Here is a 21,436-nt window from a genome sequence, read left to right as displayed (position 1 = left end):
GAATTATGTAATATTTAAAAAATATGTGATATGTGGATTTCTAATTGAATCGACACATAACCTTTTATTATTGAAAAAAAAAAAAAAAAAAAAAAAAAAAAAAATGTGGTTTATTTTTTTCCTGCCGTCGAGCCAACCATATTTGGCTCGAGAGCATCGGTTCCCGATCAGATTGTGGGATACCTACGTTTACACTAGAGCATTTTAATTTTAAAACGCATAACTTTTGCTACGGCTATGCCTGCCGTCCACACACGGACCCCGTCAGTCAAGACCGAAGCAAGACACACGCAACTTGACGCAACCCATAGCAACGCATTATAGCAACGACACCTCAGACTGACAGATACGTAAAAATAAACGTGAATTTAGGCTAGGCTACTTTAGTTTTGTACACATTGTCATGTTAATTATAATCAAATGCATTTTGTTTTATTGACCACAATATTATCATTGATATTTGTTGGAAAAAGGCACTTTAGATTAATTTTGAAATAGGGCAGGGGCTCGCGAGCACTCTCGTGATATAGGCCGATATAAAAGTATCATACCATATATTGTGCACCATTAGCCTACTGGTGAAGAGCTAGAATCAACCTGGGTCGTGACATGAAAATAGTAACCTACTTAGGATTCATGTTTTCAGTTTTTGAATTGGTTCTTTACATACAGGAACTGCAGTGTGCAGGTGTCTCGTTCTCGTGATGTCCCTCGCACCATACCGTAGTTCTCCCTCCCTCTCGAGGGAGGAAAGTTTTGACAACCGCAAGTGTTAAATTCTCTTGCATCAAGGTTTTCGATGACCTGCAAGAGGCATAACAAATGAAAAGGCCATCGCAAACACAACAATCTATATGAAAGGTAAGTGTGTATTTACAAAAAGCGTGTTGTGTTAATGTCTCGTAAACTTTCATTGAAAGAGGAAGCGCGAGCTGGCCAAGCGCTCTATGTTGCTATAGCAACGTGGTCCGGAGCAGCAGACAGTGTAATATTCATCTCACTAATGTGCTCTTAAATAACTCTAACTCGACCATTTCTCGCAGAAAATACAATGAAGATGTTCCTGTAGTCGTAATGTAAGTAGAACCATAATGTTAAAAGCCTTATATGTTATTAATCCTATTTTGCACCTCAATACGACTAAAACAACTTTTGAATTTTGCTTGGCTAACAACCGTCCATTACAGTTGAGAAAAAAAGAAGATCCCATAAAACAGAAATAAGGAATTATTTTGTTCCGATAAAAAGACACAAAGAGAACTAAGCAGTTGTATTTATAAACTGAAGAACCTGATTTTCGTATGCTCAGGATATAGTCACCTATAAGCACTCAATAGCCAAGCATAGTTGGTGTTTTGAAACATAAGGGAGCAATAAAACATCTATTATTATGCAGGTTCTATGCCAGATAATTATATTTAGCTGGAACAGGTCACAGGGAGTTAATTGCTACTTGCACGAGATTTAAATAATTATTGGCTTTAAGCTACTGAATATTGCCTTGGTTGTGCCAGGTCTCGTTTTGGCCTACAAAATAGGCTTTGTGCTATAACAAGTCTGTTTCGGAGTGGGTTATAAACCAATATGCAGTGTAGTATAATTTTATCATTCTATGTCAAATTCTTGAGATAAAGAGTTTTTTTTTGTGTGGAAAAGATAAAATTATTGTTATGACATAGGTTAATGGCTGGGGCCAAAAGCAGAAAAATGCTGCCAGTAGGCTATATGGAGGTAGGAAGGCACACCTGAATCCACTGTTTGCATCACATCCTGTATACTAAGATGTAACAAATTTCCTTTCAAGCACATACACAAAATACTGTGTATCATGGCTGAGAAGCAAGGTAGCTTCCTTCAGTTTTGGAAAAAACCACTATATTTCAGAACTGGTCAATCATATGTCTAGGGTTAAGGCCCCGATATAGGCTACTCACGGCAAAGTTCTTTTTTGTTCTTAGTTTTGGGATAAAACGAAGTTCGAAATACGTGAGTTACGGTTATCAAACATCTGACGCTGCCCACACTGCTGAGAGCAGCGTTTAGATGAATATGTAAATATGTGCTGCATGCTTTTCTCTCTCAATATTAAAATAAACAACAACAGAAAAGATTTTCACGTGAAAGAAGGCAGAGCCTCCTTGCACACATACCCATTACTTAATCACCACAAACCAATGGTAGAACGAAGGGTGTTTGCTTTGTGAAGCTGTTTCGGACTCCCAAAACAAACTACATTTCGGCTTGATTTTGTTCTAAATTATGTCACATCAGTTTGTTCTTCTATTTCGATTAAAGTATAACGGGGCCTTTACTTTGAATTTTTCCCCTTACTGCTCTGCCCCTTATGTAATAAAAATACATATAGAATATTGCTATTGTAAAGTACTGAAGATTAAACAGTAGCCCATTTCAAACTGAGCACTTTTGGTTTTACACTGAAGTCTCACAATGCATAAAGCGTTTCCCTCAAGTCTCTCTGCTTATGTGAGCTTCTCTGGCTGATGTTGGTTTGACGGTGCCAGGCGAAACTTGAGTGCCCAGTGGTAGGCACTGCTTGAGTCTGCTCTGTAAGAGGAGACAGTCTTTCTCAGGTGGTTTTAGTTGCTGAGGCTCTCACTGATTTTCCTCCCCAGTAGGCAATGACACTTGGCCTGTAAGAATGAGGTTTCTCCTGTCACATATTGATAGTAAGATCAAGAAGGATTTTCTGTCTGAGGCAGACACTGTACTTACTGTGCCTTGGCATCAGCAATCTACATATTATACTCTGGCACCTGTCTGGTGAGGTCTCTATAGCCAATGAAACTTATTCCTGTTAGTTTACAGGCAAACAATGCTTAGTTTAAACATTTTTAAAAATATATATATATTTTTTTTACCTCCCCGTCCCAGAAGGCGCATCATAAACAATCAAGAGGGTTAGCATAGGCAGGACAGGATACAGGCGTTACCGGTGATACAGGGAGCAAGGGAGGTCCTGGTAGTTCAGGGGGCCACCAGGGCGTCGCTGGTTTAGGAGTCCAGGGCAGAACCGGTCGTTCGGGGATGAGCATCTCGGAGACAGCATCCGTGGACAGGTACATTCATGCATGGCGGCGGCCCTCTTGGCTGAAGTCTCTGGCTCGGGCGTGGCGGCCCCGACGGGACAAGACTCTGAAAGGGCGGCGGCCTTGACGGGACGAGACTCTGGAATGGCAGCCATCTCGGGATGAAGCCCTGGAATGTCGGCGGCCATGATGGTTGTGGGCTCATGGGTTGAAGCAGGAACTTGGATTGAAGCTATACATTGGCAAACGTATTCTCTCCACGAGTAGTTACCCATTTCTGGAAGGTCTAATAATAGGTCACCCTGTGCTCCAACCCAATACATGGTCTTGAGGCTGGTATCATCCAGATTTGAAAATTCCACCAACTCACAGAATTTGGCAATTCCTAGTAATCCCTAAGAGGTAGACATTGGTGGTGGAGATCGATGAAGGCTGCTGCCAAATCCATATTCACTTGCAGTCAGTCATTCTGTTAGGTTTCTGGTTGCAGCAACGAGGAAACAGGATTTCTGTGCAGCAGACTTTATTAGCAGCAGACTTTATTAACAATAAACTTAAACCTAAACGTAAACTTAAACGAGACTAAGAACCAGGACAGAACAACCATCTTAACATTAACAACATCAGACCCTGAACAGGACAAAACACAGGGATTAAATACACAGAGCAGATGAGGGAAACGAGACACAGCTGGGACAAATGAACTCAATGACAGAAACCATAGTAACAAACAGGCTTGGGATGAACTAATGAAGGAGGAGTGGCTAGAAACTGAACACAATGAACAGAGGAAGTCTAAATACAAACAGAAACGTGACAACTTGGTGGCAGGTTGTCAGTCACAGTATCCACAAATATGCTTGTAGACCATAATTCAGACATCGTCATCCCAGCTCCCTTCAATCATCAGCTAAACAATGGGAGAGTGTCAGCTGTAAACAGCTCTTTGAACCATGTTATCAGCTATGATTAGGGCTGCACGATTTGGGGGAAAAAAATCATGTTTTGTGATGAATTTAAAATGCAATATAAAAAAAGCTCCAGATTATTTTGTTATAGTCATATTGATATATAATCACAAAATGTTGTGATTATATTATATATCAATGTGACTATAAAATAATAATAATAATTGTTATTGTTAATGTTATTATTATTAGTATAAACATATTAAGCAGACTAAGAAATATTACTATTACAAGTAATCACAAGTAATATTTCCCTGTAAAATAAGGAATTGAGTATTTAAAGAAAAATATTTGTACAGTACAATTGTAAAATTCTATTATTATAAAATGTCTTAATGTCTTAAGAAAATGTCTTAATGTCATTTTCAAATGTTGAACCATTTAGCTTTTATTTTGCCGTAAATCCGACGGGAACCATTAAAGCTTCTCTTTTGTGGACAACAGCTGGTTTATAAGTGTGCCTCATTACAAATTTGGGAAGATGGTTGGTGCATATTGCTTTCCCATATGCAATGTTATAAGCGATATGTCAAGAGTCCCTTTGTGACCAACCTGAGGTAGAACCTAAACAATTGTTTTTGCATACAAGACAGTTATGCATGCTAACCATTGAATTCCATGGTAAAAGCTCACAGGGGTGTGCTTGCTTACTTCCTTAAGCACTGCAACAAAGGCATTGATTGATGAGCCCTTTCTAATGTGGAATGTTGGTGTCTAGCTGAGCTCCTCAGATATTTGCAGTTTGAAGAATTGTTAATGATTGCAACAGGTGAGTCATTAATGCAGATTGGGCTGTGCGTTGTCCTTTTTTTCTCAAGTTCACTTTTGTTTCATTGGAATTCAAAGCTAGACTGTTGTTATAATGCAATCCTCTCCTGCAGTGGGTCCCTGTATATACTCGTCATTATCACCGATTAACCCAAAAATGGTGTTGTTGTCAGGAAATTTGATGCTGCTGCTCGAAGTGTAGAGAAGCAGTGAATGGTTGAATAACGAGTATAATTAGGACTGAGGCAAAAGCCCTGTGGAGTGCTGATCTTAATTATTTTTATGGATGAGGTTATGTTTCCCATCTTGACCACCTGGGTTCTGCCTGTTAAAAGTCCAGTGCCCTGATAGATTTACACATATCCAAGAGAGAATCACTTGTGTATGTTAAACAATATGTTGACTGTATGTTTGCCATAGTGATAATGGGAATCAGGGGACTTTTCCCTCATGGCTCCTGCTTTATCATGTTTTATTTATTAAAACATAATTTATTGCAAAAATGTTTATCTTTCACAAAAGGTTAATAACCAGTCAGTAATATTGTTTTTAAGTTTCATAATTGTTAAAACCATAATAAGTTATTTTATTTAAAGATGAAATAAATGAAAGTAACAATAACTTGATGTTCAGTAAGTGAGTCAGATATTGATTCAGTAATGGATCTGATGGATTCAGTCAGTTCATTATGTAAATGATTCATCAGAATGATTCACACTGGTAACTTGTGAGAGTCTCTCTGAATGATTCTTTAAAAGACCTGTCTCATAAAAATCATTTGTTTGTTAATCACATTACACTGGTAGTACTGTATGCTATGTATTTGCATTCATTTCACAGAGACAACTAAATAGAAATACATGCGTTCTTGCCATTATTTGTACCACACAGTCTTTTAACATGTAACCTCATCACATCATTCAAATCGTGAGCTCAACAACTAAATATAATTACTTTTGTTGTGAGTGGTTGGACTATAGCAATTGGCAGTCCATTACAAACCTACACTTCACGTTAAACAAGAAAACATCATGTAGTATGGTGAGGTGAAGCACTCAGGTAAATTATGATTATGAGGTTAAATGACTCCAATAGTGTTATCAGTCTAGACAAGCAAGGCACTACATCACTTGGTAATGTAATTCCAAGCTTCATTAAGACTGTGACGTTTATCATTTTTCATCAAAGGCACCTGTCAATGAATAAATAAGCTGCAGATAAGAAGAGTAAAACCTTTAGTAAGAGTAGATCAGGAGACCACAGCATCATGCAATATTTGATTTCAGTTTGCTTTGTGTATCTCAGATTAATTGTAAACCAACAGTCAATGACCTTCAAATAACACAATTGCGATTGAAACTATGGCATCTTTCTAGCATATCTTAAATATATCAATAATATTTCATAAATGCTTTAATAACATACAACAAATGCTTGGCCTCTGCAAATAATATTATTGGTCAAGTATTCATGGCAATTTATTAAGAAATATTTAAGGTGTTTCATCTTATTTTGTTTATTAAAAAAATTCAAAATGTTTCAAACAAAACACATACTCCTGGGAATATTGCTTTAATTGGTAATATTTTATTTTATTTTTTCTTGTATTCACTATTTGCCCTGTTAGTCTTTTGTAATAGAACTATAGAAATCATTAATTTACACTCAAACATTCATTTTTTTCACATAGTTTAAAATGTACAGCATAGCATCAATTAAAAAAAAAAAAAAAATCAGAAAGAATTCAGATATAAGAAGAAATGAAGTAAGAAGAGGAGAGAGAGATGAGGGGAAGGAAGTAGGAAGAAAATTGTATGTGGCAGAGAGAAAAGAGTAGAAGAGAACTCTATCCAGGCCCTGTATTATCTTTGTGTGTTCAGACATCATACTAGCGTCACATTTAATTCGGGCTCAAGCCAGAGACAGCACCTTCCATAGTCAAGAGAAACAATGCACATTTGAGTCCATAAACAATCAGTAAACAAGCACTAGGGCCTAATGGGGTTTTTACTGTTATGGCCAAGAAATGAAAAATTCAAGAGGATCAATTGTGGACATTCTATCTGCCATAATTACTTTCCTTTGAGTGCTTCCAGAAATCTGGGAGGTCTGTGGAATGGTTCTTAGCTGATGTAGGCCTATATTCTGTGAGGCATCAAAAATATGGCTCTCTTAGAATGAATCTGAATCTGTGAGGCTTATTACCTTCTTGCCTATTTTTGTTTGCTTGGGTTTTTCGTTTTGTGCTCATTGAAAATTTGTGTTTGTGTAGATGTTTTGCTTCTGTAGCTGCAAAAACAGAATTCTGTAAGCCTAGCTTAAAGATGAGAAAAGTGGCCTGGCGAGAAATGCATGTACTCTGAGTCTGAAACGGTGTGTATGTTGCTGATGTTATCAGACACAAGGAAAATTCCTATAAAAAAGATCTTAAATTGCAGAAGGAGTGTTAAATTTATTCTAATTTGTTCTCAGCAAGACCTTCAACCTCAATAAGACAAATCCATTTCGACAGACTAGAAAAACTGTAATGTTAATCAATATTCAGCGCTAAGTATAAAGAAAGTGCTTTCAATATACTGTTCAGCCCTCTGATCTTAGCGCTTTTGAAATTGGGCTTTTATGTCATTTATGGCTCAATTTTGGCTTTGGCTTACTGTTAACCATGCTGTTGTTTTACCCGAGTGAAATGCTGATGCACCTTTTCATCAATGCCACTCAGTTTTTGAAGTTTAAGAGCTTTTTTTGAAGAGGGGTTCACAATTCCTCTCTACTAACAAAGCACAGGTTCAGCAATATTTTGCCGTCCACCTCAGAAACAACTCTTTTACACATCCGACTTCTTGTATTTGTAGAAGCCAGCGCTGCAAGAAGTGACAGCTTCTGAGATGTCTCTATGTCCGGATCGTTTTTCCTCATTTCCCAGGCCTGTTCAGAGGGAACCTCATGCTATACTTTGACCTTAAGTACTCTTATCACACAACTCTAATTGAGCTGATAGGAGTGTCCAGAATGTGTCACAACCATTTTGTTTAGCAGATAGATGGTCAGTAATAGGAGAGACAGTGCTGTTATGAGAGAACCTGTCAGCGGGTCTTGATAATGCCGCTGAGAGAGGAGAGGTTAAAGACACTATTTCCTCATTAATATTTAATCTCTTGTCTGTGTGGCGGATCCACTTCGCCGCTCCCACTCATCACACCATAATTGCTTTACATTTAATTTGGCTCTGGAGAACATTTTTAAGCTGAGTAAATTGTGCTTAATGTTAGTGTGGAGACTTTAGACACTTTCTTTTAAAGTGACAAGTGAATTGGAGAGCGACAGGTGAAGTCTAGCTACTAAGGGGTTACAGTTGAGACGTTGAAACTCTGGATTGCATGTACTGTTTGTGATGACAGACACTTACTTCTGAATGAATATTTAAAGAGATATCTTATTTGAAACTTTACAATTCATTGTTTAACATACAAGCTTTTGAACTTGTCACTAATAATTACATTCAAGTACATACATGCACAGAAAAGTTTCTCAGGTGTGCACACGCATAAATAACCCGTTCTAATTCTAATGTTGATGGATCTGGACTATTCTACTTGAGGAAGCTCTTGCCTTAATTAGCATAATACACAGTTGTCTCCATATAGGCTAAGGGCTTTTAGTACAAGCTCTACTGTACAGACATTTTCTACACACATACAGTTTCGTTTTTTTCTAATGTAAATTTAGAATAAATTAATTGATTAATCATGATTCCTGCGTGAAAATATTCACAAATATGGGTGCATGCATGGTTAGTGAATGAGACCCTAGTGTCTCTAATTCTGTGATCTCTTTTTGTGGGAGTTTCCATGTTTGTGATTATGTTGTTGCTCTATATATGCAAATTATAAAAAATTGATTCATCTTTTAGATGACACATACAAATGTGTCTGGAGCTGAAAAGAAAATGGCTTCTCAGTGGGCTCGTGCAAACAGTGCAGAGAAGGAGGTGCCCCACACTCGCATTGAGGATGAATCCAGCATACAGGTAGAGCCCTTTTTGATCTAGATCAGGGGTGTTAAACTCAGCTCCTGGGGGGCCACTCACTGTCCTTATAGCTTGCACCCCAATTAAACACACCTGAACCAGCTAATCAAGGTCTTCAGTATGACTAGAAACTTCCAGGTGTTTTGGAGCTGGTTGGAGCTACACTCTGCAAGACAGTGGCCCTCCAGGAATGGAGTTTGACACACGTGATCTAGATGCAGTGCATGATTATTTCTAACACAGAATTTTTGTTCTTGCTTTGCTGAAGTCTGTTTTTCAGCCATCAGAAGTCTGTGACTTTATATCAGTGGCAAAAGGCCACTTCTGTCTTACACCAGAGCCATGGCCTTGCTCGCCATGGTCTGATCTCCCTCCAATCTGGTAGCGCCCTCATCAGGCCTGGAGGGAAATTACACCTCTTTATGCTGTTGATTGCCCTCGCCCTCTCAGGAGGTTTCCGACTGCTGTCTTTGCCAAATCCGCAGCAGGCAGTGCTCAGCCTTGCATGCGCAGAGATAATGATCAAGTTAATTAGACCTGAGATTGAATGAACTGCGGCAGCAACTTAATCATTTGTAACTTGATTAGAAATACTATATTCTCCCAAACTCCAGAGACTGGCAAACTTGAAAATTAAGTTCCACTTTAAGGATTCAGGTCTCAACTTAATGGAGTATAGAGAAGCTGAAAAACAAACCAACCCTCATTCTGTCCCCATTAGTCAGAGCTGGAGCGTTGTTTACTGTCACTATAGGAGAAGGAGTGTGTATGTAATACTTCACCTAATGTAGCCCTCTTTATTTGGATGCCTAGAAAATCTATTCCTTTGGGAGGAAATTAGGTCAAGGCAACTTTGGCGTTGTTTGCGAAGCCACTCACATTGAGACGCAGAGGAAGTGGGCAATTAAGAGGGTGAACAAAGAGAAGGTAAGTGTTTGGTCATTATGTTTCACCTGTTGACAGAGGTAATGGATGGAGAGCTGCTTACATGGTTGTCAAGGATGGGTTAAGTGTCACAAATGCTTTTTATCCATGCAGGCAGGCACTTCTGGTGTGAAACATTTGGAAAGAGAAGTCAGCATCATGAAACAAGTGAAACATGAACATATTATACATCTGGAGGAAGTCTTTGAGACACTAAAGGTAAGAGCGAAAACATGAAACATCTATTTTGTTCTCTTTCCTTTAAAGTTTCGCTCAGCTATGCTGTTGTGTACCACATCATACTACTGTGTATGCAACTGGATTGTTTTTGACAACGCTTTCTAGTCAGAAATGTACATATGTATGTTTGTGTGCTGTTCTTCAGAGGATGTACCTTGTGACTGAACTTTGTGAAGGAGGCGATCTAAAGGATTTCCTGCAGAAAAAAAAGCACTTCACTGAGGAGGAGACCAGACACATCATCAAAAGCTTGCTTGAAGCTATTGTATATCTGCACAAAAAAGGTGACACTCACAAAATCCAGCACATTCCTCCTGACATTCGTCAGCAGATACTTCTCATGAGTTTTCTAAGGAAATTATAAAATGTATTGATGCTTCCTTACCCTGGAAACATATCATTAAAATTTGATTTATTCATTTCAGTGGCATTACCTTTAAAGAAATGCGTTAAAAGAAAACGAAAACCCGTTTGAAAAATTGCTCACATCTGTGTTAAGTCATATGCAACGGCCTGGATTCCTTTGTTCCCCCATATTCGATAATCACTCTGAAGATTGCATCCACATTAAGTTCCTCTGTCATTACGGAGAATCAGGCTTGTTTTAATAATGAGATAATGAACAACTGTCAGACAAAATATCAGCCCATTTTAATTGAGTCTGAGGGGTTTATTAGAAGATGCTTGGTGTTTTTTCTCTTTCTCTCTCCTTCTTGTGAAATCTGCAGTTAGAGGTAATTTAGGACGTTGCTTGGCAATGAGACACCATTACATGGGGCTAATGAGTCATTAACAACGAGCAGGGGAGGAATACTGATTAATAGGTGTGTTTTTCAACAGTCCCCGAGTGCTGGTGTGTCTCACGTCTAGAGGAGCTAATGATGCCACTTGCAATGTGTATATAGGACTGGAGTGTTTTATGAGATTGCAGTATATTAGCCTCACATGCTGATTATAATTTGATTATTTTCACATTTCTATTGAAGTACATACAGTTAACGTGTGAAGCAGTAATGAAGAATTATGATGTGGATGAAAGTGGGAAGAAGAGGTGGGCCCTATATGCTGGGTTCACATGAGAACTACATTGTGTGACAGAATGAATTGCAATTTAAAAGGGAATGGTGCAAAACATTTCATTTGAATTGGTCATTAAAGCATTTTTAAAACTGTTACTATTCCAGTGTGTTGCATTTTTGCCACTCTCATCTTTATGAATAATACAAACCCATTTCTCCCTTACTCTGTTTCCTCTTTCTCTCTGTCAGACATTGTTCATCGTGACCTCAAACTGGAAAACATTCTTGTGAAGAGTTGTCACCAAGGCAACGATAACGATATGGTCAATATCAAGGTGAGAGAGACGGTAAAAACTTCTGTGCAGGTATGTGGTATGACATTCAAACACGGCGGGACCTCTGGACATTCTCGTCTGTTGTTTAGTTCTCCCACCGTCCTCCTTGCCCAAACCTTTTAACTGCTTTTTAAATACTGTCTCATTACACCAGACCTCCTGCCTAACTCCTTTCATATCACATTCTCAAAGAAAATGAATCACAAGTGGCTTTTCTGAGACAAATTGCCAGCCAGGGCACAGCGTGGAGCAGAATAGAGCGTTGATGGGAGCCGACTGAAGCCGCTACCTGGAGCGGAGGGTTGAATCAGGGCAGCGCTGTGTTATAAATCAGAGTAGAACAGGGGCCTAAAGACAGCGCTGTCCTGGCACTGTATTAAAAGCTTTTATCTGGCAGAAGGTGGTCATCTCTCCTGGATATTAATCCTGCCCGCCCCTGACGCACCAATGAAACGATATACACTCCTCATATATATTATTCATATGGCTCAGGTGCTCATAGTCTGTGTGAGTGTGTGTACTGGCTGCACTATGGAAGTCCATTTGGGCCGTAAATATTTTAATTGAGATCTAGAAGTGAATGCGAGTGAGATACAGTGATCAATTGCAGCATGTCTGCAGTTCATTACTTTCACTATTCCACTAGATCAGAATCTAGTGATGAAAGGTATCAAGGAAAGAAAGAAACGTTTGAGTGTGTTCGTGCTTACAGTATGTTAATTAATGTTTCATTTTTGATGGCTAAGATTGTGAGTAACATAAAGTCTTGTCTTCTCTGGTCTCAGGTCACAGATTTTGGTCTTTCTGTGAAGATGGGCGGTGTGGGCAGTGAAAACATGCTAGAGGCCACTTGTGGGACACCTATGTACATGGGTAATTCACACACTCAAATGCATACATTCACATTTTATTTTTAATGATGAGGAATCAGGCTTTAACCTGTGATTTGTTAAATTACTATGGGGGTTGGGGTGGGGGGGATTAATAATTTGAATGAAGGGCTGATTAAAATGAGCAGTAAAGAGAAGATGACCTAATTTAAGTGATGTGAAGCTGATAACATTCGAGAAGGAGTAGACGCATCAGATATCACACATTAATCCGGCCTCAAACATCTTTCATTATTGACACACTGACTTGCCCTTTCAGCGCCTGAGGTGGTTAATGGTCACCAATACAGTCAACAGTGTGACTTGTGGAGCATCGGCGTCATCATGTACATGCTGTAAGAAGATCTCCTCTGTTGTTTTCCTTCTCTTGCACAAACACAGACTCACATGCAATCAGGCGCGCTGACTTGCACTTTGTGTGTGTTTTTGTGTTTTCAGGTTGTGTGGAGAGCCTCCATTCATATACAGCCCTAAGGAAAGACTTTCTGAGATGATTATGAAAGAGCTCACTTTCTCTGGCCCTGTGTGGAACACCATTAGTGATGCCGGTTAGAACCGCCTCTGCCGTACCATTATGATTGCAGTTCAGCCAGTGTGGTAACTATTTTATATTCTATCTTACAGCCAAAAATGTAATACGGTGTTTGTTGAAAGTTGACCCAGCTCACCGCATCACAGCCAATGAGCTGCTAGATAACCCTTGGATTTCGGTAAGAGAACTCAATTACTCTTTTCTCCTGTTCAAATGAGGTCATGCATATTATAGATTCAGAAGTCAGCTAATTAGCACTCTTCAATTTGATGGATGACTAAATGTGGAACCTGTCAGAAAGAAAGACCTGAAAGAAAGAAAATCTGTATTCAAAGGGGGACACCTCAACCACGGTTACACAGACAAACGTCTTAGTGATGATGCGTCAGGAGATGATGCTTAAGTTACGGAATGCTCCAGTGGACGAAGAGAGTGTGGCAATAAACAAGGCACTGGACAACTTCTCTCTCACTTCTTCTGAGGACAAAGGGTCAGGGCCGAGAACTTCTGAAGAACTCTCAGTAACCCCAGCACATCCTGACGACATCAAAGACAGCAACAGTAGCAGCAAACCCTCCATCCCAAACAAGAAGGTAAAAAAACAGTGTAAAGATTAATTGTAAAACAGGGTATTGTACTCTATAGGTAGTGCATACATATTCTAAACTGAAGCATTTCTGCATGTTCATGCATTCAAAAATAAAATAAAATATAATTCTTTTGTTTTTTGTGTACCCTAATCATGAAAGACCAGTCAGGCCAAATTTCCAAGAGCAATCTGGAAGAATCTCAATACCTCATCACAGCAGTCATAGGGATGCAGTTTCTAAAAATAGTAAAGGCTGTGACGCAGATAATACTGTGTGTATCACTGCAGCCATTTGGAATATGATCTGTTATTGTTTACTTGTTAAGGACAATACAGTATCTAGTTAAAGGATGCCACTTAATGAACTTCACAACAACATCACAGCAATTCATCACATAGTCATCTATATTCATAGTAGGCAATGTCACATTTATTATAAAGCTAGATTAGGAAAGAAGCTAGAGCAGAGGTAAAATGCAGAGAACAACTGCCTTTAGCTATGACAATATTCACAAGAGAACACAGCTTCCTGTATTGCTTAAATACATTGTTTTGACTGATTTGAGCTAAAGAAAGTTTATGGTGTCATTTTTTCAAGGTTTATGGTGTAAACAGTTTCATAGAGTTTGGTCTATCCCAATTTAAGTACTGTAGAAGTTGCACTTGCATGATCAGAAATACTAATATAGCTGCCATGTGGACCGACTTGCTTGAAATACTTTAAAGTTCTCTCTTCTGTCCAGTGGTTTTTCATGTGTTATATATTTCATTCCAATAGCCTCTGAAGAAAAAACTATCAGCCTCATCCTCTAATGGTGTTAAGAAGAGTGTGTCTGGTGCAAAGGCCTGCAACACTCCAAATACATCCACTGCACAGGTCAGTCATTCACTTCTCTGAGCTTCCAATTGCTTCGCAGTTGATTTTCTAAAATATTTGTGCTTAGTCAAAGAGGGATATTTTGTCTCTTAAAAGGTATGTGACAGAAATCCTGGCTATTTCATGGCTAATCTCCATGGTTGCATTTACAAAACAAAACAATTTGCCTGTTCTCTAAACGGACACTAGATGGTGCCAAGATAACCCTTCACCGGCAGCTGTCAGACAGCATGCAGCACTGTCCAGTAGTGTGGTTTGTTGCGCTTTTGTGAGATGAATGAGAGTGTCTTATCTCCGCAGTCCCACACAGGTAACAAACCCCCTGCTCAGCCAAGCACAAAAAGCTACAGCAAGGCCTCCTCCATCTCGGGATCCTGTCTCAAAACATCATTGGTAGAAGCTGCAGCATCCAACTCAAGCAGGCGCGAAAGCTTGTCCCCACGTCCCTCCACCTCTTCTATCCACCGGTCCACCAATCCAGCTGTTGGTTTCCGGGCTAAAAAACGCAGCTAGACATCACGGTTTCATCCAGTGCCAAAGATGAGGAATTCCTGGGGGTCACTGCGGCGTGGTAGGCCCGCTGGATACACGAATGACTATTTAAGCCAAAACAATGAATCAAAAGTAAAACTGTACTTCCTCCAATGTGAATGTGTTTTTAATCTCCTTAGTAGGATGTATGTTATTAGATATTTTGCTTGAGGATGAGCTGCTAGGTTTTTTTTTCCTGCTTTATTTTTATGGACCTGGAACAGATGAAGTCATCGCTACAAGAGCCCTGCGTGGCACGAGATCGATTTGCCTGTTCATGGCATCTAACATAAGGTGCATAAGTCATCTTGAAGCACATTGAAATGCTATTAGGAAATAAATTATCTATAGAGAATAAAGGAAGTTTAGGACTGTGAAGAATAAAACAGGGTTTAATAGCTTTAGCTCTGTGTTTTGCAATGGTAAATAGGCAATAACAGAGTAATTTATTGCAATATTCAAGCAGAACATAGTATTCACCACTTTTAAAGCAAATGCCACAATAGTAACAGCTATCCTGATGGACTTCAGGTTTTCTGTCGATTCATTTTACGAAGATCTGCTGTTTCCTCCGCAGTTGTGTTGATCACACTGGTCATCATTTGCCAAATCACATCAGGTAGCTGTTGTATATTGTTATCCATTAAAATGAAACCATCCAACAGTAACTATTGTTGCATTTTTATCCTAATTTTCAGTGACTCGCACACACACTGTGAATTTTTCCTACCGCTATTAGATGTGCAGAACGCCTGCATCACAAATAAATAAGTCACTTTAATGTTATAGCCATGTGCTATGACTGTGAGCGGTGGGGCGCCAAGTGGTTAGACACCATGAAGAGAGCAGGATTGGGAGTCAAAGTGCAGGGTCTCTAATCTTGTTGAGAGCAGCAGGGTATACTGTGAGTACTGCAGCACTCCAGCACTGGTCTCTCTGCTGAAGAGAGAATAATCCCCAAGATAGATGCAATATTAAAATAGTCAAGCAGAACTCACTCAGACTGTATTACAATCCTCCTATTTGCATGTGGATGTGTGCGAGTGTGTGTTTGTGTTCATGGGAATTCCAGGGACAAGACTGAAGGTTCCATTCATATAAATGCATTATTACTTTGCACTCATTTGTTATGTTTTCAATTTGTCCTTTTATAGTAAAAGAAGATGTGATGGACCGCATTAATCAGGGTGCAAAAAGGTATGAAAGGCTTGCCTTATTATGAATAAAGGGCCTTGTTAAGCATGAGGCCTTGACTGCGTTGTTGCTTTTGTAAGGTCAGTACATAATTTATGCATCAATATGTTTATTTTCATTAAAATATTTTTTTATTAAGCACATTCATGAAGTGCCATCCTTGTGCTAGAAGATTTAACAGAATGTTGCTATGAAACAAAAATAATGATCTGCTATGACAGCTATGTAAATAACAACAGACGATCAGGTGTGAGATATTACCCGGATAACAAATTCAATAGTTGATATGAAGATAATTATCTTTTAGGTCTTGAAAAATAATTTTAAACAATATAACTCATTTGGACAAGCACTGGAATGTTTCAGTGTTTGTATCACTCCTCATGTTTGCATACATGGAATTGCAATTCTAATCCTGCTTTTTTTACTTCATATGGGACAAAATGGCCATATTGTGTTTGAAATATTAGTTATTTAATACTGTTCATAAGTTTCATAATGTCTTTTTTTTCTTATGCTGAGGCTGCATTTTTTTTTAATGAAAAATACAGTAATATTGTGAAATATTATTACAATTCAAACTAACTGTTTTCTATTTGAATATATTTTAATATGTAATTTATTCCTGTGATGGCAAAGCTGACTTTTCAGCATCATTACTCGTCACATGATCCTTCAGAAATCATTCTGATATGCTGAATTGTTGCTCAAGCTCAGGTGTGCTGCTTAAAATTTTTGTGAAAAAACCTCCAAAACTTACTGACCCCAAACTTTTCAACAGCATTAATTTATTGTTCATAGAACTGTATTAAACCAATATCACACTTGCAATCTAACGGTCTAACTTTGTGTACCTTTGGCCGAATTGCCTTGGTATTCAGTACATTCGAATAATTTTGTTTGTGATGTTGTTTTAAATTAATATCAAGTAACTGATATTTCAGACACAATTTTATCAGCTTTTTCTAAAAAAAAAAAGAAAAGAAAAAAAAAGAAAAAGTTCAGAAAGAAGCCAAAGCAGGAAACAGTCCAGTTCCAAATATCACCACTTTTGGCTCGTCCAATCGAAGTGGACCAGAGCTATCGTATAATACGGAAGACTTATATAACTCTGAATGTTGTGAGCGGAGAGATACCGCTGGATGGAGCTGTAGAAAACACGAAGCACTGTCACGCTAGGAACAGAGACGAGTGTTGGATCACAATAACCCCGTATTGAGTTTCCTGTGAGTCTGGCCATGGTCACTTTTGATAGATTGAGCCATTAAATAATTATAGTGTATGACAGTGTTTATTACCCGTACACAATGAATCATATCCACAACCTGATCCGAGCAAAAGTACAACAACAAGATGGACTTCGGCTAAACTGATCCACTGATGGCAAAAAGGGGGAAGATAACAATGATTTATATGTTTTAAGAAAATCTCAACCCCCTCAAGGCTGGGGAGTGAATTTGCATAAGGTCTGTTTAGAGAACCTCCTGTACGGATAATGCCTTGTCAGTAGCAGGGATGGGATTTCAACATATGGCCCTCATTTTCTTGTGCCAGACTTTTAATTCATTATATCAGTGAGGGAGAGAGAGAGAGAAATCTTCAAATTGAATTGTGCTGGTGGAATGTGACCTGCAGTAAATTACAGGAGTGCATCTGTAGGCCTCAGGGAGAAAGTGAAAGAGAGCAGAAATTTAGTAGAATAAAAAAAAAAAGCAGAGAGAAAAACTTGCTTGGAGTTCAGCTGGAGAAATGGCCCTGATATCTTCACATTCCTCTTTGCCAGTACATCCACACTTCAGTTTGTTCTAAAATTGATTTTTTCTTCTTTTTTGGGGGAAATCTTTATCCCGCAAACTTTTCTTCTGAAAAGCTAGTGTGCACGCAGCAGGCAGGGTAGCATGGCAGCTGAGAAAGGGGCGTTTGTTTGGGACAAGCTGTAGAGGCACAGAAAATTAGAAAGGCGGCCAGTTGGAACAAGGTGCTTGCCTTCCTCCTACTCTGCAGTAGTGTAGCCTGACAGATGGGCACCGGGGAGGAGGAGGAGGAGGAGGAGAGGGAGAATTAAAAATTGGTCGCCTCTTTTAGATCCTGGAGTCAGAGGCACAGAAGGATGCGGAGATGCGGCCCACTGTGTGACTCCAGGAGTTTGCAGGTGTGCAGGAGATGCTAATGTCACTTGAGGTTGAGGAATAGAGGAAGAAGGGATTGTAAGTGCCCCCCTCCAGTCTCCCACCCACACCGGACCCAGCATCTCCTCGTATAGGGAGTCGCATCTCAATAACCTTAATGGCGCTTCTCTTAATTAAGCAGCTCATCTGCAGAGACCTGATACCTGCAGTTGGGTTCCTCCTAATGCACAGCATCCGCACCATGTCGCCCATGACATTGTAGTAATGAGCTAATGCGGCTACAATGTCACACCAACGTTGCAGGGACGTTATCTGTGGGAGCTCATCTCACATGCTGATGTCCCTGATCCCCTTCAATGCAAAGCGTTAGGTGCTGACACAACCACAGACGCGTTTCTTAAGAGGAGTAAACATTCCAAACAGATGGCATTTTCAAAACAAGCTTCATCAATCTTTGTTGACACTATCCCTCTTTTTTTTTTTCAAAACTGCTCTTATTTGGGATATTTGCAATTATAATTCATAAGCTCATTTGAATATCAAATTAATTAGTGAACACACTAGAGTAAATGCTTTTTTTTAAGTCCTTGTTAAAAGTGAAAAGTTCTCAACTACGGTCGGATGGCGTGTTAATTTACAGTGATATCTAATCCCACGTCGCCAGACATAAAAGGCATTACTATACATATTTTAATGGGGAGGTGGTTGTTTTCCAAGCAATTTTCTGCTACAGTACATTCTTAATTTATTCATATTTAATTTATTGGTCTCTGCATACCCACTCAGCAAAACTAATCAACAGCATGTAACAGGCCTCTTAAAGATACAGCGCTCCTTGGCAGGCGGCGGAACGCGAGTGGCCCTCGGCTTTGAGAAGGAGCTCTGAACGCTGAGGACACACGCATGAACTCCCCCAAGGAGACTGTTTGATTCCCACAGACAACCTTTTGATAATTGAAAGCGAGAGAGTGAGAGAAAAAAGGAGTGAGAAATGTGGCCAGCCTTGAATCACCTGAAATATTTCAATTTTGCGGGTGCTGACCATCAGCCCCTGCTGCCAGAATGTCATCCACAGAGGACTGCTCGCCTCCCCCTCCTCTTCCTCATCCCTCGTTCCCTCTCCGCAAACTCCTCTGCCCTTGAATCTGATTCGTTTTTTTTCCCTCTATCACTTGCTGCTTTGGCAATCATTTAACACAGTGTGACTTGAGTTCTTATCACCTGTGTGCACTGTATGCTCCAAATACCTATCGACCCATTGACACAGTGTAAGGAGGGACTTGGGCAACCTTACACATGGAAATGATTTCAATTAATTACCATTTCCCCAGAGAAGGCAGAGAAGAGGAGCGAGCGAGACAAAAGGTCCGAAGAACGGGAACATTCTTGTGCCGTGATGTGCGCCATGTGTAATGAGCGCTGTAAAGGTCATTTGACACGTTTCTGTTGCTATGAATCAATTTCTTTTCGAGTACTTAATTCTTGTTTTGCAGGCATTGTGTGGAGAGGGTGCACTGACCAGAGTAAGGGGGCACTTTGGGCATAATAGCTGAGAGCACCCGCAGGGTTACTGAAGAGGATGGAAAGGGATGCTCTAAAGAAATCAAGCATCAGATCTTCTATCAAATCACTGCTTGTCATCCTTGCAGTAATTGGGGCATTTATTAGAGGCCTGTGATAAATCCAGCTCGATTACAAGAGCTACTTCAGAGAAAAGCCCAGTCGAAAAGTGTCCTGAGAGGCCATGACCAATCCTTGTGTGGGTGATCAAGTAAGTTGTATTTAAGTATGAAACGCTGAGAAAAGACTACCATTCAAAAGTTGAGGGACGTACAATTTTTTTTTTTTTTTTTTTGCTTTTGAAAGTATTTTCTTATGTTCACCAAGGCTGCATTTATTTGATAAAATGTATTTCGATTTTATTTCATTTAATATATTTTAAAATGTGCTTTATTCCTGTGATAGCAAAGCTGATTTTTCAGCATCATCACTCCAGTCTTCAGTGTTACACGATCCTTCAGAAATCATTCTGATATGTTGATTTGGTGCTCAAGAAACATTTTTGTTTAGTTTTTTTTCAGGGTTCATTCAGTGAAGAATTTTTTTAGACTGATTCAAACTGGTACAGTAACTGAGTTTAAAAGAACCACCTCATTTGTTTGCGAATTGGATTGTTACTTTATACATGCATCCCATGAGGAGAGCTGCCAGTGAAAAGTAGAGCAGGAAGCAGAAATATGCAAGTTATGCCCAACAACAAGCCTATTAATTGAATTTGAAAACTTATACATACACCGTGACCTGTGTTGTCCAATTTAGAGACAAATGACAAACTTGCTTTAGAATACAGGCTCTGCTGTGAATTGTGTGTATCAGGTTGGACAATGACAGTAGAATTCATTTGGAGGGGGGTTGCTGGCTGGGTTGATTATGAGAGTAAAGTGTGACATATTGTAATTGACATACAGCAATGTGTTTTAAAATAAGAACAATAAGCTGTGTGAATAGCTAGTGTAACTGTGTACCAATCATACCAACATGATGATTGTCAGCCATGTCTGTGTAGATTATCAGCATGTGTACTAGTAGCACCAGGGGGTCTTTCTGTGTTTTACACAGAGGTAAACAGTTTCCCCAAATCAGCTGATGATGTTTGCATGCAGTTGCAGTGTTGTTTTAAGTTCTCTGTTGTTTTCAATTTGTCAAATACTCTAGAGCGAAATATATTATAGTAAACCATAGTGAGAAAAGTAAAAACATATTTGTTGCGATCAAAGAAGAGAATATTTAATATGTTTAGGTTTGAAAGTGCAGATAATATTCGAGTTAGATCTTAGGGCTGTTTTAAAACTTTGCAGTAAAACAAAAAGGAACAAAAGGAGTTGACACTTAAAAAGGCTGCAATATTCTTTGAGTAAGCCTGAAGTTATAGCAATACCATACTCCTCCTCATTTCCAATTCTCTTTGAAAGATTTAAACACCCTCACAACAAATCCACCAGTTTGCATTAGCACCAAACTAATCTCTGATCTCTCGCTTTTTTCTCTTCGTTTTGGGGTGGGGGGAATATAGCTCTATTAAATATGGATATAATGTCAAGAAAGATGTAATTGGGTTAGAATTAAGGATGGTGCCTTGTTCAGATTACCCCAGTGAATACACAAGCTGAAAGCAACAGCAACATGTTCATGCTGTTAATTAATTGGACTAAAACAGAAAACACTGAATAAGTGCAAAATGCAACTGTTGGAAGAAACATTAAATCCCTAAAATGAGGGACTAAAGACAAAAAAAAAAAAAAAAAAATAGTCGGAGATGTCAGGTTTTTTAAGGATACCATATATCTGACTTTAAAAAATTCCAGT

General features: G+C 39.1%; 1 protein-coding gene across 1 annotated transcript; it reads left to right on the top strand.

Annotated features, from left to right (window-relative positions):
• Positions 1–738: 738 nt before the first annotated feature.
• On the top strand, positions 739–15,413 carry stk33 (serine/threonine kinase 33). Its single transcript, XM_084109910.1, has 13 exons — positions 739–861; positions 8,694–8,810; positions 9,624–9,737; positions 9,849–9,953; positions 10,120–10,258; positions 11,243–11,328; positions 12,114–12,201; positions 12,478–12,553; positions 12,657–12,766; positions 12,843–12,928; positions 13,086–13,343; positions 14,118–14,216; positions 14,517–15,413. The coding sequence occupies exons 2-13, from the start codon at positions 8,694–8,696 to the stop codon at positions 14,727–14,729; spliced, it is 1,491 nt and encodes a 496-aa protein (XP_083966036.1). The 5' UTR covers positions 739–861; the 3' UTR covers positions 14,730–15,413.
• Positions 15,414–21,436: the final 6,023 nt, after the last annotated feature.

This window comes from Abramis brama (assembly GCF_963993115.1).
Source record: "Abramis brama genome assembly, chromosome: 3".
In the NCBI taxonomy this organism is placed as follows: Eukaryota; Metazoa; Chordata; class Actinopteri; order Cypriniformes; family Leuciscidae; genus Abramis; species Abramis brama.
Note: the sequence above shows the minus strand (reverse complement) of the source record. Positions and strands in the feature narration are given on the sequence as shown.

Bases quoted from the DNA above. Each gene is read 5' to 3' on its own strand.
- stk33 (XM_084109910.1), top strand. From the start codon at position 8,694: ATGACACATACAAATGTGTCTGGAGCTGAAAAGAAAATGGCTTCTCAG. The intron at 9,954-10,119 runs GTAAGAGCGAAA...GCTGTTCTTCAG, and splicing joins AAGTCTTTGAGACACTAAAG to AGGATGTACCTTGTGACTGA. The intron at 14,217-14,516 runs GTCAGTCATTCA...TTATCTCCGCAG, and splicing joins CAAATACATCCACTGCACAG to TCCCACACAGGTAACAAACC.